At 38.6% G+C, this 14648-nt stretch overlaps 1 protein-coding gene across 4 annotated transcripts in view; it reads right to left on the bottom strand.

Moving 5' to 3' along the window:
* Positions 1-9405, bottom strand: part of LOC148846035 (uncharacterized) — a 33797-nt gene extending 24392 nt beyond the window's left edge. For 2 of the 4 annotated variants that reach the window (XM_088955589.1, XM_088955590.1), the window contains exons 1-2: positions 9055-9405; positions 7791-7891 (exon numbers count right to left, since the gene is read on the bottom strand). In XM_088955589.1, the coding sequence (XP_088811715.1) occupies positions 7791-7891; positions 9055-9078 (125 nt within the window). In that variant the 5' untranslated portion in view covers positions 9079-9405. Of the gene's footprint in view, positions 1-28; positions 274-7790; positions 7892-9054 lie in introns of all 4 variants that reach the window. The other 2 variants (XM_088955593.1, XM_088955592.1) reach the window with 2 other exon arrangements.
* Between the last annotated feature and the right edge of the window lie 5243 nt (positions 9406-14648).

Below are 14648 nucleotides of genomic sequence, written 5' to 3'. Positions count from 1 at the left end.
TAGAGAGCTGAACATAAATCAGACCAACCTCTAAAGTATCCAGACCTTTGCTGAGGATACTCTCCTTGCCGGAAGTTACAGTTGGTCCACCGAGACTGGAATTCAGATGAGGACTCCGAAGAAGAAAGTGGCGCGAACAAAAAACAAAGACTGTCTGAAGGTACCCTTCAGCAGATCAATCTCTCTTCCGACGAAAAGTCTAAAGGTCAGAAGTTGTAGCATGGAGGTGGCAAGTCGGGTGAGATCTTCGAAGCATAAGCAGAACGAGTCCAACTACAGTACAAATCACAAAAAAATAAGAATCACATGCAATGAGATTATAATTTGTCAGATAATTTAGAGAACAGTAAGGTGCATATATACTCCACCCTCTCCGGTGGTTTAACTCTGATTAATCAGACAACAGTAGCAAAAAGAAGAGGTCGTCCTGCTGGTTGGTAAGGTCTCCATCTGTCGTAGCAGAAACTTGGGATTAAATCCCGCCTGCACCTGAGTTGGGGATGTTATGGGTTGGGGGATGGGCTACCCCCTGTTGTGTAGCCCTTCAGAACACATCAAAAAAACAAAAAACAAAAAAAAGAAGAGGTCGTTCTTTCAAGTGTGAAACCTCCCTCAAGGATAACCTAAAAGGCAAATCCATAGGCAGATCCAAAGGAGCCACTTCACTAAAAATCTCAACCACTGAGAAAACCACTCAACCTGCAAATTTGGATTCCAATAAAAACAAGATGACAAAACAGACGAACAGTGCAGTCCCAGTGCTCCCATCAGAGCCCAGCCTGTTTCCCATTGAAGCTGAGGCGGCCCTCAAACAACTGGAACCTTTTGACAACTGGAGGATTCAGACTGGTGGAAGTATTGAGAAACTCTACCAAATTCCAAGCAGCAGCTTGCAGCTATAGCCACTCTGTTAATCCAGGTATTCGATACTCTCTATACTGTGTATTTTTCTTTAGTAGCCTCAATCTATTACATCTACTTTTACTTCTCTCTGCCTTCTTCTAGTTCTACTACTTTGGAAATGAAAATTATTGCTTGGAATGTTCGTGGGGGTGGGGGAAGAGCAACTCAATGTTCTATTAAAAAGATTTCAAATGATTATAACCCAGACTTCTTATTCCTCTGTGAAGCTAAACTCCCTCAGCAGGAAGCTTCAAAACTTTGTAAATTACTGAAATATTTTAACTTTAAAATAGTTGAAGTGCTAGGTCAAAGTGGAGGTCCAATCTGCTGCTGGAAAGATGGACTAAAAGTTGAATCTATTGATTCAAACAACAGACTTATTGAACTGAAAGTCATACAAGGCCCACGAGGTAAAAACTGGTCCCTTCTCTTCCTCTACGCCATCCAAGCAAAGGGTGATAGAGCTCTCTTCTGGCAATATTTCTCACAAAGCAAGAGCTATCTATTAGACAAACCTTGGATGATGATTGGTGATGTAAATGATATCTTGCTTCCAGAAGATTACGAAGGCTCAAGTCACTCCCCTCACATCTCTCTATCTCTGAAAGGCATTCTAAACACCTTCTCTCTCACTGAAGTTGGGAGTTCAGGCCCTTACTTTACTTGGTCAAATAAGCAGTTTGGTAAAAAGCTTGTTAAAGAAAGGCTAGATAGAGCCTTTGCTAGCCTTGACTGGCTGGACCTTTTCATAGAAGCCAAAGTCATAGTCTGTTACGATTCATTTGTCCCATGTTGGTAGTATGGGATGCTAACAGAAGATATCCCACACCGGTAGTATGGAATACTATTGTGTGGTATATCCGTGCTTGGGTTCCCTCCCTCTAACAGTTAGCTTTTAGGGGCGAGTTCTCCAAAGGCACATAACAAATGGTATCAGAGCCTACACCATGCCTCCCAGTTGTAATCGCGTGGCGCAGGTGGTGACATCGATATTGTTGTGTTTGGCTGAGACTAGGTGGACTAATGCAAAGTAGCCTGTGTGGGCGTTGAGACTGCGGAGCGTGGTGGAATGTTACAATTCATTTGTCCCACGTTGGTATTATGGGATGCTAACGTGAGATATCCCACATTGGTAGTACGGGATGTTAGACAGTGTATGCCCTTAACTCCAATCAAACTGATGTACATGAACATTTATTTGTAAATGAATAAAGTACACTACGATTTCATGTTCATATTGGTATGTTTGTGTATTACCCCTTAAATTAGACACTTATAAGACTCGTGTTAGTTTAGAATTTTCTCAACCATTGGATAAACTTGGGGAGTTTATCCTAACAAGGCTAACATTGGTGTGTTGCTAAATAGTTGGAGCAACATGTCTCAGCTGCTAGGGTTAGACCCAAAGCACAAGCAGTGGGTGTTTGGAAGAAACACTGAACCCAGACCAATTTCCAATTATACCTTGGACCTTGGAGATAGATAGGCAAAATTGAAAAGTTACACATAACCCAAAACTTGATTATGATACTGCACTAAGTAATGGATCGGGCTGCATTTGATATGCCAACTAGTGAGATCCATCAAGGGTCAAATATCTGGGCATGTTGGGACAATTTGGGAAATTACTTGAGTGGATGATCATAGTGGTAGGACCGACCCCTTTGTCGGATAAAGTGAATATCAGGGTTTACACTCTCTCTAATGGAAACCCAAACTAATGGCAGTGGATTTCACCTGTGTTTGAAATCAGGTTTTGCAAAATATATATATATTTTTATATTATTAATTTTCTGAAAAAGGGTTACAAAATGTTTTAATCTCGGGATCTATCTGAGCAGAGAGTGTGACACTGCACCTTGCAGCCAAAGGAGAAGTCCTTCCCTGTCGAACAGTGTTCTGATGATTATGGGTCAAGATGATAAGTATAAGAAACCATTGCAAGGTTGATTACCTAATGGGCTTTATCTCACATAAGTCCATTATCCTTGGGTCTTCATAGGGTGGCTGAACCCAATGATCATTTAGGTGTAAATGTTGGACCCAGACTGAGCCCATGTTGATTGGCTCAGGGGTTCACTACCCTAAGTATGAATTTGAACTAATCTATTTCAGAGGTGGGGTTGGACCCTCATGGACTTGTGTGAGACCTTTGTGGGGTCCCACGCCATATAATATCACGCCCAAAGTGGTCATGCAACAAATAGGGACGTGAGCCTTTAAGAGAAATGAGCCTAAGGCCCATTACTAATATGATTACTTAAATTGTCACATGACAACTTAAGTTGTCATGTGATTTGGGTCAAAACTAGGCTTGGATATGGGTATGGAGCATTTATCCTCTTAAGAGGATAATGTTTATCAAAAGAAAGGTTTGGATCATCTCTTAATTGGATTAGGAGTCTTGCTCCATAAAAAGATACAGAGAGAAAAGGGCAAGTTCTTCTTGAATTCCTCTCATTCTTGATCTCTCTTCTTCTCTCTTGTCTCCCAAAAACCCTATCACGACCTAGGCTTTTCAAGAACTGATTTCTATCAGTTTTCTTCAATGCTTTTGCAAGAAAAACATTGAAGAAATTCAGGCTCACTCATCCCACTCGATCCAAGTTAGTTAGATAGCAGATTTGCAGAAATCAGAGTTGTTGAATCGATTTCTCCTGTACACTGCGCCATCTTTAGTTGGAGGACGATTTTGGGACTGATAATAGGCGTGAACTACCACCTTGGGAGCTGCAATTTATGGTCTCCATATCAGGTATAATCTCCTTTCAATTTGGTTTCAAACCTGGTCTGGTTAAGTGCAAGATCGATCCAGAAAATTCAGTTCAAATTCTTTGGGGAAAAAAACTTTCATTTTCTACCTATGTGAGCTGATCATGATGATTGTGAGAACTTGATTTTAAGAACTAGAAAAAACATGTCCAAGGTTTGTTGGCCTATAAAATTATATGTAAATTGAAAAGTATCAAGGATGACCTAAAGAATTGGAACAAGTGCACCTTTGGAAATATAAATAAAAAAGTCAAAGATCTGGAGGAAGAGATTTAATCAATCCAACAGAACCCTCTGGACCCTTAAGCCACATGAAACTTAAAGATCTCAAAAATCAACAATCATTGGCTGACTTACGAAGAGAAGCTCTGGAGGTTAAAATCTCGTGAATTATGGTTAAAAGGAGATAGAAACATCAGATTTTTTCACCTCTAAACAAAGCAGAGAAGATGGAACAGCATTGAATGGCTAAAACAAGGCAATCAAAGTTGGGTGTCTAGAAGAGATCAGATAGGGAAAATCCTCAAAAATCACATTCTAAATATTTGTGGCCAAGAGGAAGATTTCAACCCAAGACTTCTTGAAGGTCTAATCTCTCCATTCTCTCAGAGGAAGAAAAGCCTCAACTAATCTTAATCCTTGATGAGAAAGAAGTTAAATCAGCCCTCTTTGAAATGAATCCTCATAAATCACCAGGCCCTAACGGTTTTACTCTGTATTTCTTTCAGAAATACTGGCATATTCTAGGCAAATATCTCACAATATTAATGCAAAATTTCTTTACCAGTGAAAATCTCTTAAGAGAGCTGAATCATACCCACTTAGTTTTTATTCCAAAGAAGGTTGGAAATGAATCTGCTGATCACTACTGGCCTATCAACCTATGCAATGTCACCTACAGGGTGATTGCAAAAGTGCTTGCTAATAGGCTAAAATCTCTCTTGCCTAATCTCTCCGAATCAAGTAGCTTACATAAAGGGCAGGCATATTACTGATAATATCATTCTAGCTAAGGAAATAGTACACAAATTAAAGCATCAAAAAGGAAAACAAAGATGGGCTACGCTCAAAATCGACATGGCAAAGGCTCTCAATAGGATGGGATGGAATTTCCTTCTTCAAACCCTACGGCAACTAGGTTTCCAGAGAAGTGGTGCAACCTAATTCAGCAATGTATCACTAGTTCACTACAATCTTTTTCCAATTAAACTAAATGGAAGCTCCATTGAATTTTTCCATACTAAGAGAGGTCTCCGGAAAGGAGACCCTCTCTCTCCTTACCTTTTCATAATAGGAATGCAGGTCCCCTCCAAATTGCTGGAAATGGAGGAGGTCACGGGAAGGCTACAAGGAATTAAACTTGCAGGAAGCTCTACACCTCTTGTTTGTGGATGATTTTCTTCTAGTTTGTCAAGCCACTCCAGATTCCCTACTGGCAGTAAAATCAGCTCTAATTCTCTTTGAAAGGATAGCAGGGCACCAAGTCAGCTACAACAAATCTGGTATCATTTTCAGCAGGAACACCTATCGAGTCCATCAAAAACTTCTTTGTAGACTCATGGGTATGAAAAATAATGAACTTCAATAGCAAATATTTGGGGCCGTGGACTGATGAACAAAGAAACAAAAGTAAACCTTACAAAGAAGTGATCACCAAAGTTGAAAATAAACTAGATACTTGGAAGGCCAAAGTTTTATCTCAAGCAAGAAGAACCACCATATTACAAGCTGTAATACAAAGTATTCCATCCTATCTTATGGTCACAAATCTGCTGCCTAAGAAGGTTTTGCTAAAGCTCGAAAGGATGCAAAGAAATTTCTGGTGGCAAGGTGATAAAGGAAAAGATTTTGGTCACAATATATCTTGGAAAAAAAAAATTTGTAGACCAAAAAATGCCGGTGGTTTAGGCCTCAGGTTAGCTGAACCCATGAACAAAGTGCTTTTTGCAAAACAACTTTGTAAATTCCTCAATGGTGGATAAGAACTTTGGATAGATCAATGAAAGACAAAATACTTGAAAAACAAGAACTTCTTCAAATGCAAGGCAAAACAGTCACATTCTTGGTGGTGAAAGTGCATTCTAATGATAAGAGATCAAATCTCCTCTCATCTCTGTTGGAGGGTTGGAAGGGGAGAAAAAATAAATGCCCTAACTGACCCATGGATTCCATGGCTAATCAATAACAAGTCTCTGATTAAAGCTTCATCAGCCCCTCATCAAGGGAATCAAAGGTGGACTGTTAAAGACCTCATTACAGAACAAAGAGAGTGGAATGAGAGACTCCTCCATCAACTTTTTGAAGCCAGCTCGGTCAATGCAATTCAAAACATCCCTATCAATCCTCAAAGAATGGAGATTTTTTTTGCTCTGGTCAACAAAAGCTCCCTACAAATGCCAGATATTTGGATGGAAAAATCTGCTAAATGGAGTTAAAACTAAACTGGTGCTTAAGAAGTAAAGGAGATACTAGCTCCTTGAGGTCACTTGACTTCCTAGATTGGTGGTCAAAGAGATACTCTGGATCAAAGGAAATGAAAAATTACTTCATGGCTAGGATTTTAGCCATTCTTCGTAGCATTTGGGATCACAGAAACAATGTGATCTTCAGAGGCAAATCACCAAATCCTCGTGAAATTGCCTTACTAGCAGACAGGTATGTCCCACAAACAGGAAATCTTCATTTTGCTGAAAATCCTAATGAACAAAATTCTACAGATTCCCTCTCCCTCCATTGGTTCTCTTTTAGTTGTCACTCCCTGGTCATTGTGGATGGATCCTGGGACATTAATACTCACTCAACTTCCACAGGTTTATATTTGTTATCTTACCCCCACAATGTTTGCATTCCAGAAGGACAACCATGCCAAGCAAATCACCCCTCAGAAACTGAACTCTGGGCAGTCATCTGAGGCTTAAGAAGACTAGTTCTTCTAGGAATCCTGAAAGCTACTCTAATATCTGAGGAAAAGGAAGTCTTGTTAAAGCTAAAGGGAGCCACTGAAAACATTAGATGGAATGAACAAGCTTCACTGGATCAAGCCAAGTACATTCTTACTCTTTTTGATAATATAATATGATCTATGCAAATAGGAAAGAAGTTGTTGTTCACAATCTAGCAAGAAAAGCTAATGTAAATAGAACTGTCTTTTTGTACTAGCTTACCCCCCTTAGCTTCAAATTGTCACTTCTGTAAAAGGGGGCTTCTTTTTGTATCCTTGATGTTTTAAGTGGATCCTTTTACCAAAAAATTGAAAAAAAAAAAGACACTTGAATTTATTTACTTTGTTCATGAGAAGAAGTTCCAAAATGTATATTATCAAAATTAGTTTTTTTCCCAGCATGGTACCATTCATCTAAATACTTGCCCCAGGACTTCACAACAGAATGGTATTGCTGAGAGGAAGAACAGGCATCTCTTTGAAATGGTTCGTAGTTTGATGTTGCATATGCATGTGCCTAAGAGATTCTGGGTTGATGTTGTATTAAAAGCTGCATTTCTTATCAACTGTATGCCTACTCGTGTTCTCAAGTTCAAGGCCCCACACTAGCTCTTGTTTCATCAGTCCCCACTAGTTTCTATACCTGTCCATACTTTTAGATGTCAGTGTTTTGCCCAGGATTTGTCAGTGTCCCGTGGTAAGGTAAGCTTGAACTGCATTCTATTCCTTGTATTTTTCTGGGATATCCCACCATTCAAATTGGTACAAGTGTTATGAGCTCTCTTCTCATCGCACTTTCATCTCCATGGATGTGTCTTTTCCTTTTAAAGTTTAAACTGAAAAGAAAAAGACCCATTAAACCCAGAGCAATCTTTCTCTAAAAATATTAAATAAATAAAAAATATTAATTATAGAAGACCAGGAAAATGAAAAGAATTAAGTAGACAAGACCTAAACATCCTTGCCAATTTGCACCTAGGTGCCACATAAAAGCTTGTTTCCTGTTTCCAAAGTACTTTCTGAGTTTTTTTTATTTTGTCTTTTTCTGCCTCCCTTAACTTTTCTCTCTTTCCTTTCCAACTCTTTTAATCATGGTTGGATCACAAATGTAAATAATGAAAACCACAGAAATAATCATCAAGGACACTCCCCCATTATTTAAGTGCAATATCACCTTGCGTCATCCTGAAGAAGGTTAACCAACGTTTCCTCCATAGAGAGAACAAGATGCTTGCAGGGAAGGTTATCTTTGATAAGAAGTGCCAACTCCTCAACCTGCAGTTTAAAGTTTGATGATGATACTTAAATGCAACAATGGAACAAATTAAATAACACAAAGCTATAGGAACCTAGTAACCAAGGAAAACATCAAAACCAGCACCAGTTCATATCAAACACAGCAAGATCAAGAAGAACATTGCATAAAACTTCCCAACAAATGAACAAGACATAATTTTGTTTAAAACTAGAAAGCATTCCATGTAAAACAACAAAAAAGCCCATTAACTGCAACAAATTTTTCCCTGGGAGTTGGAACAAGCAAGAAGTAAAACTGAATTCAAAGATGAGGTATGTGAAACTCAACTGCTCGGAAAAGGAAATTGGAACTAAATGACTTATTTTATAGGAAACTTCTGAACTAGTAAGATTGTTGCCTTCACTACTAGCAAAGAAAGGGGAAAAAAAGGCAAATTTCTAAATTTAAATACAACCAAAACACGACTTTGTGCCAAGAATGTTTGACCTGTTAGGCTGTCCCTGGATTGAACAAAATTGGAAATATGAGATGCAAAAGGAAACATAAATCCGCAACATTAAGGATGTCACGGCTTTGCTCCAAAGACAAAGCCATCTGAAACCTGGAAAGTAGAAGACTGTATACCAGGTTTTTCCATTGTTCTAGTGTAAAGTTGAATCCATAGAAGGACTAGTTTTTTTGAGGCCCCTTTAATTTCACTTCCTCAAGCTTTTCCACTTCCACCCATTCAAATCCAAACGCAGCCTTATGGAAATAATCCCACAATCAAAATATTCAAAAGAATATGATATAAGGGCAGGCTTCTAATTTTATCCGAAAAGAAACATATCTACCACCAAAATAACCGGTTGCAATCATAATCTAAATGCAGGTTGCTCAGTAGATGACTCCGAACAGCTTTTTAATAAGAAAGCTAAATCGTTTTAAGATTCCTCAAAGTTCTTGGTATCATACGAAGGTGCAGCTTAATATATGTAACTGATTTTTAACTGACTGGCATGGAAGCTAAAACATGGAAAGAACCTCCAATTCACAATTTTAGCATAATTTCACTTATCAATCATGAAGAATTGAACCAGAAGTAGTAAACAAAAAAAATAGCACCACTTGAAATTAACAAACTAAAGAAAAAAAAAAAAAAAAACAAGAACAAAGACTAAGAAAGATGTAGGGAGATTACCATTGCGAATTGAGTGATGCTCATCCTGGAATTTTGTATTGGAAATTAAAAAACCACAGAGGAATAATGTTGGCGAAAGCTCTCGTGCACGAAATTTTGTAATGAAACCCTAGAAAGTGAAGAACCTAGATTTGATTTTAAGTCTGGTTCTTTTTCTTGGTTTTGGTTCAAGGTTTCTTACAGGAAAACCGCTGCCGCAAAGGTTTAAGGGACCTCGATACGCGGGAGAAGACAAGCCAAATTGCCGGGGGGAGAACAGAAATATATAAGGTTTCCAATTTTCGTTACTCACAGTCACACGTCAACTTAGGAAGCCTAGACGCCTATACAGTACCCGAGATGGAGTTGACTGTGTCCCTTGTTGAAAATGGTCCGTTTTAGCATGATAGCATCCAGCTCGGGAGACCAGATCAGCTCCTCACACCAGGCGCCTCACACACATCCTTGGGAACATCTCCCGTACTTTTTTGTTATTATTCACGGGAGATGTTCTCAATGCATAGTAGATATTCATGTGAGGCGCCAATTTGTGAGGAGCAGATCCTATCACCCAGCCTGGAATGCAACTTGGGCGGGCTCAACCCAAGCCCGAATCGGCCCAATTCAAAATTTTATACGAGTTGGGCTTCGATTTTCGGTCCTCATGCTAGGTTCGGGCCCAAAAAATTGGGTATTTTATATTTTTTAGGCCAAGCTCAAGCCAACCCTTAAGTAGACTGAACCCGACCTAATTATATATATTTATACATACATACATATATATATACACATATTTGTATATATAACATTTATATAAATATTTTGCATACATATTTACATACATAAATATATGTATATATATATATATATATACATATTTGTATATATTACATTTATATAGAAATTTTGCATACATATTTACATACATACATAAATATATGTATATATATTTGCATAAATACATTTATATATTTATAATTTTAGAGTGGGTTCATTGACCAACCCGAGCCCAAGCCCAACCCGAGTGCAGCAAATTATAGGACAGGCTGGGCTTGGATTGAGAAAATCGGACTGGACTTCGGGCTCGAGCCAGGCTCGGGCTTTAAGCCCAAATTTTAGGGCTAGGCCTGGGTTGACATAAACCCGGCCCAACCCGCCCAACTTGCACTTCTCAAATCATATAAACATAGAAACCTCCATTGGATCAAAACCTCTCCCTCTCTCTCTCTCTCTCTCTCTCTCTCTCTCTCTCTCTCTCTCTCTCTCTCTTCCCTTTTTGGATCAAAACCTCCATTGCCCGATTCTTAGACCATTGGAGCTTGACCAGTGACCACCACCATGGATTCCATTGCCTATACATATAAACACAGAAAAAAGTTGAAAGAAAAACAAGAACAAGAACAAAAAACAAAGAAACAAAGGAAAAAAATAGTAAATTACAAATTACCACCTTGTACTTCGGAGGTAGTGACACATAGGCACTTGAACTTTCATTCATGACAAAGACGCCCCCTAAACTTTCAAATTTGACATTTTGCCCCAATCCAACTAACGGAATTGATAGAAAAGATAAAATTACTAAACTACCCATTTGAGATTACTGTACTCTCAAATCATATTCCAAGAAAGCCCTGTTTCTAGACCAATAAGGATTGGCATCCTAACCATTGTGCTTGGGCTTAAGATGGTTTTCCAATGAGACCTCATCGATTTTTCTAGACTATTACTTATAGATTGGCTTATACAACAATATTTAAAAAGAAATGACTGAACCACTAAGATATGCCAAAAAAATCGTAAGCCAAGTGTGAGCACCCAATTAATTTGGGGTGCACTTTATGGCTGAAATGTGAAGGAGCCGCCATCTAGCTAAGAAATAAACATGAAAGTAATGGGCATCCCATGTTCAAGAAAGTCAATATGACTCTCATGCCCAATTTAAATCTTTTCTAAGTACTTTTAGAGTAGAAATGGAAGGTGTTAGACACCCCTCTCCTGTAAGCAACATACAGTACCAATTCTCCAAGAAAATGAGCAAATGAATGAGTTAAAAACTTGAAAATTTTTAGTCACTCCTATATTGAAACTTTCCCATGCCAAGAAAATAATGAACACTTTGAACACTTCAATCCACTAAGACCATTTCAAAGACTTTTATTGGAGCAAAGAAAGATTGAGGTCTCATCCCCTATCTTTTTTATCCAATAATACTTCTACAAGAGCAAGCTCCATTCTAGTGTTGAAGCAAGGAAGTAGGGAGATCTCCTCTCAACCCCTTTTTATCCAACACTAGTCATTTTACAAGAAGGCAAAGTGAATTGAGTTGTTTAAGGATTGCATTATTCTCTTAATAGCCACTCAAATTCTCTAACAAGTTATTGTAACATGTTTCCTAAACTTTACCACAATGAAACCGATATAAAAAATTGTATAATATCATCCAACAACATGAGAAACGAATGCTAAAAGTAGGAAACTAACCAAAATATTAACAAAATTGAAGAAAAGAAAAGGACAAGGATAATAATAAAAGACAATACAATGAGGTGGGGAATTCACCACTTTATGGCCTTTGGTCAAACCCTCCAAGAATAGTAAAGGTTTTGTTGACAATTCGAATTTGAGCTACACAATGGGGGGATTCCTTCTTGCTTTATTTTTTGGCTAAATGTGGTACTCTCTCTTGATGTACAATCAAATGGGGGAGTTGGCTTTTCTCATTTTTCTTCTTTTTTTTGTTTTTCCTTCTTCCTTCTTTTTCTTCTTCCTTAAGCTAGTTTGGCCTTAGGGTCCAAGGTTCTTGGACTAGATTTCTTCAATAGGGTTCGATTGGGTTAATGGAGTGAATCAAAGGGAAAGAGAGAGGATAGGGTTTGGTAGAGTGGGAAGATGGAGATCAGAGAGGTTAGGGTTTTGATTTCAGTTGGGAGAGTGAGGGGGAGTGGAAGGGAAGAGAGGAAAGAGGATTTAAGGTTTGAATTTGGGTGATGGAGGAAGGAAAGGAGGTAGGAGATGGTGGTGGTGTGTGTGAGAAAGGGATTAAGGTTTCTTACTTGGCCGAAAAATGGATGGGAGACTCTCTTTTCCCCCTCTTTTTCATTGGGAGAACCAGCCCATTTTTCTCGTTCTTCTTCTTCAAATGGCTGATTGTAGAGTTTTATTTTCTCTCTTTTTTATGTTTGTTTGTTTCTTTTTGAAGATGGAGGAAGGTTGATGGGGGCTGGTTTGATTGTGAGTGAGAGAGGGTGAGAAGGGTTTGGTTGTGAATGAGGGAGGGTGAAAAGTTATACTTGGCTAAGGAACAAACAACATGTGGGTGGCAGTGAAGATAAAGGGAGTATGTTGGGTGGTGGCATTGGACACAGGTTGCAATACGAAAGGAGTTAGATTACTGAAAAAAGGCACAGTAGTGGTTGTAGGGGTACTGGTAGGTAGAGGAATTGTAAGAGTCACGGTAGGTAAAGTGATCAACTAAGATTGAGTTGCAAGTTAGGCTAAGACCTCATCCAACTTTTCTTGGAGTTTCAAGTATTCACAGTAGGGAACCATGGTTGGCTCCCCTATTTCCCCTTCGCGGGCCCATACTTGGGCTTCAAGATGGGAGGACATTGGCATGTCTGCTGGTAGGTTGGTCTATGCCATCACACAAGCAATGGGTTGAGTTACGATTCTTCTTGCAAATTGCCATTGTTTTGCAATTTTGAAATATTGTCTTAAAAACGATTACCCTTAATAGAAATTGAGCCTTCTTGTTTATTTTTATTACTTGTTTTCACTTTTCTCATTGTTCCTTTCTTTCTTCTTTTTTCTCGATCATCCCTTATTATTATTGTTGTTGTTGTTGTTGTTGTTTCTTTTTATATATCGTTATTAACACTTAAGTATGACATTAAATAAAAACTTAGTAACAAAGGAGATCCATGGTAAAAAAGAGAAATCTTTCATTAACATTAAGGAAGAGTTATTCATACAATCGTATTGAAGTAGATAAACGAAAGAAATAATAGAAAAATGTATCAAAATGGCACGGGTGGCTGAACCCCATCTCTATTATATAGGCTTCTAGCTACATAATACGAGCTTGCATCTGGCCCATTGTGTCATCTATTGTAATGATCGACTCTGGGTAGTCCTTTTCAACTATATTTAAGCAAATATCATCTATCAACCCACGTATGGAGATCTCACTCATTCAATATTTTGCGTAAGCAAGCTCCTTTTGATATGTCTCTAGTTGAGCCTAAGCCTCTCATAACTAACTCTGCAAATACTTCTCTCTAATATGGCTTTTCTCAACTTCTTTCTGGAGCTCTTGAACCTCATCTTCTGCCTTCTTCCTTTTCTTCTCTGCAAGTCTAACTATTGATCTAGCATTCTTGGTTTGCTTTGTTGTGTTTTGCTTCTCTCTCTTGGACATGTTTATTATAGCTTGTATGAAATGATCCACAAGGGCTACTTCAAGCTAGAAGCTAGAAACTTCCTTGAGGATAGTGGCCTAACTAGAGTGGGCAACTTAGCAGGTAGCAGGAGGAGGGACCTAACTTTACCCTTATGAATCCAATCAAGATAAGCACTATACAAAAGGGGAGGGTGGTGGCCATTAGAATGGCAAACTCCCTCCTAGTGGACCCCACTACTCGTCATACCTTGCTTTCATACATTCGTTAAAAAGAGAAAATCCTCATGGTCCTTGTTGAGATCATCAATGATGGGAAGTGTCTATTAGTAGCCAAGTTGATGAAGGATCTAAAAGGGTACATATTGTGCAAATCCTATTAATCAAGCTAATACAATGTTATGATGAAACTTACTAGCCAAACAGGGTTGTTCATGGTTAGTTTAAAGGAGGAGCCCAACTTTTTAGATTATATTAAGCTCTTATAGAGGTAATATGTTGAAGGTAATGCTCTAAGGTGTCTTGGGTCAATCGAGGCCAATAGGTTATGTTAAAGATGCTCTAGAACATCCATTGAATTGGTTGCTTAAGGGAAATTAGTGTAGGGATGTGCATTATTGAGCAGAGCTATAGCAATTGAAAGGACCCCTACAAAGCACAAGTCCCCCTAGTGTATGGTTGCATTAGGCCACAGAGAATTCATGATAAGTGGGACCATGATGCACTTGATCTTCTTGAACTACTCTAAAATCGATACCCATGTTTGATGTACTCGACTTTGTTCAAGGGGTGCTAGTACGTGACCCACTAGTACAAGTAAAAATGTGTTCCTTCTCCCTTTTTGGACCTTTCTCTAGGTTTTCTCTGGGATAGATGGTGTGGCTCCTCTACAACATGTAACTCAAGTGGACCGAGTGTTCAACGAACATCTCTATCATATTCTTTTTGCATGTAAGGAATTCAGATAGCTCCATTTTGTATCCTTGTTGGGTAATGGGGAAATCTACTTTGTTATGCAGTCTCATGTACAAAAGGAATGTAATCTCCTCCAATGCCGGTTAGGGTTGTTCATGACTTGGGCCAAACTGACCAATCTGACCCAACTCAGATCGAGTTGGGTTGGTTTTCTTAAATTTTTGGTCGACTTCGATTTAAAAATATAAATAAACCGACTGATTGGTTTGGGATGTGGTTTATAAATTTATAAACCGAGTAAAAT

This window comes from Nelumbo lutea, chromosome 7, assembly GCF_056320005.1.
Source record: "Nelumbo lutea isolate HS-2025 chromosome 7, American lotus-T2T, whole genome shotgun sequence".
Taxonomy (NCBI): Eukaryota; Viridiplantae; Streptophyta; class Magnoliopsida; order Proteales; family Nelumbonaceae; genus Nelumbo; species Nelumbo lutea.
Note: the sequence above shows the minus strand (reverse complement) of the source record. Positions and strands in the feature narration are given on the sequence as shown.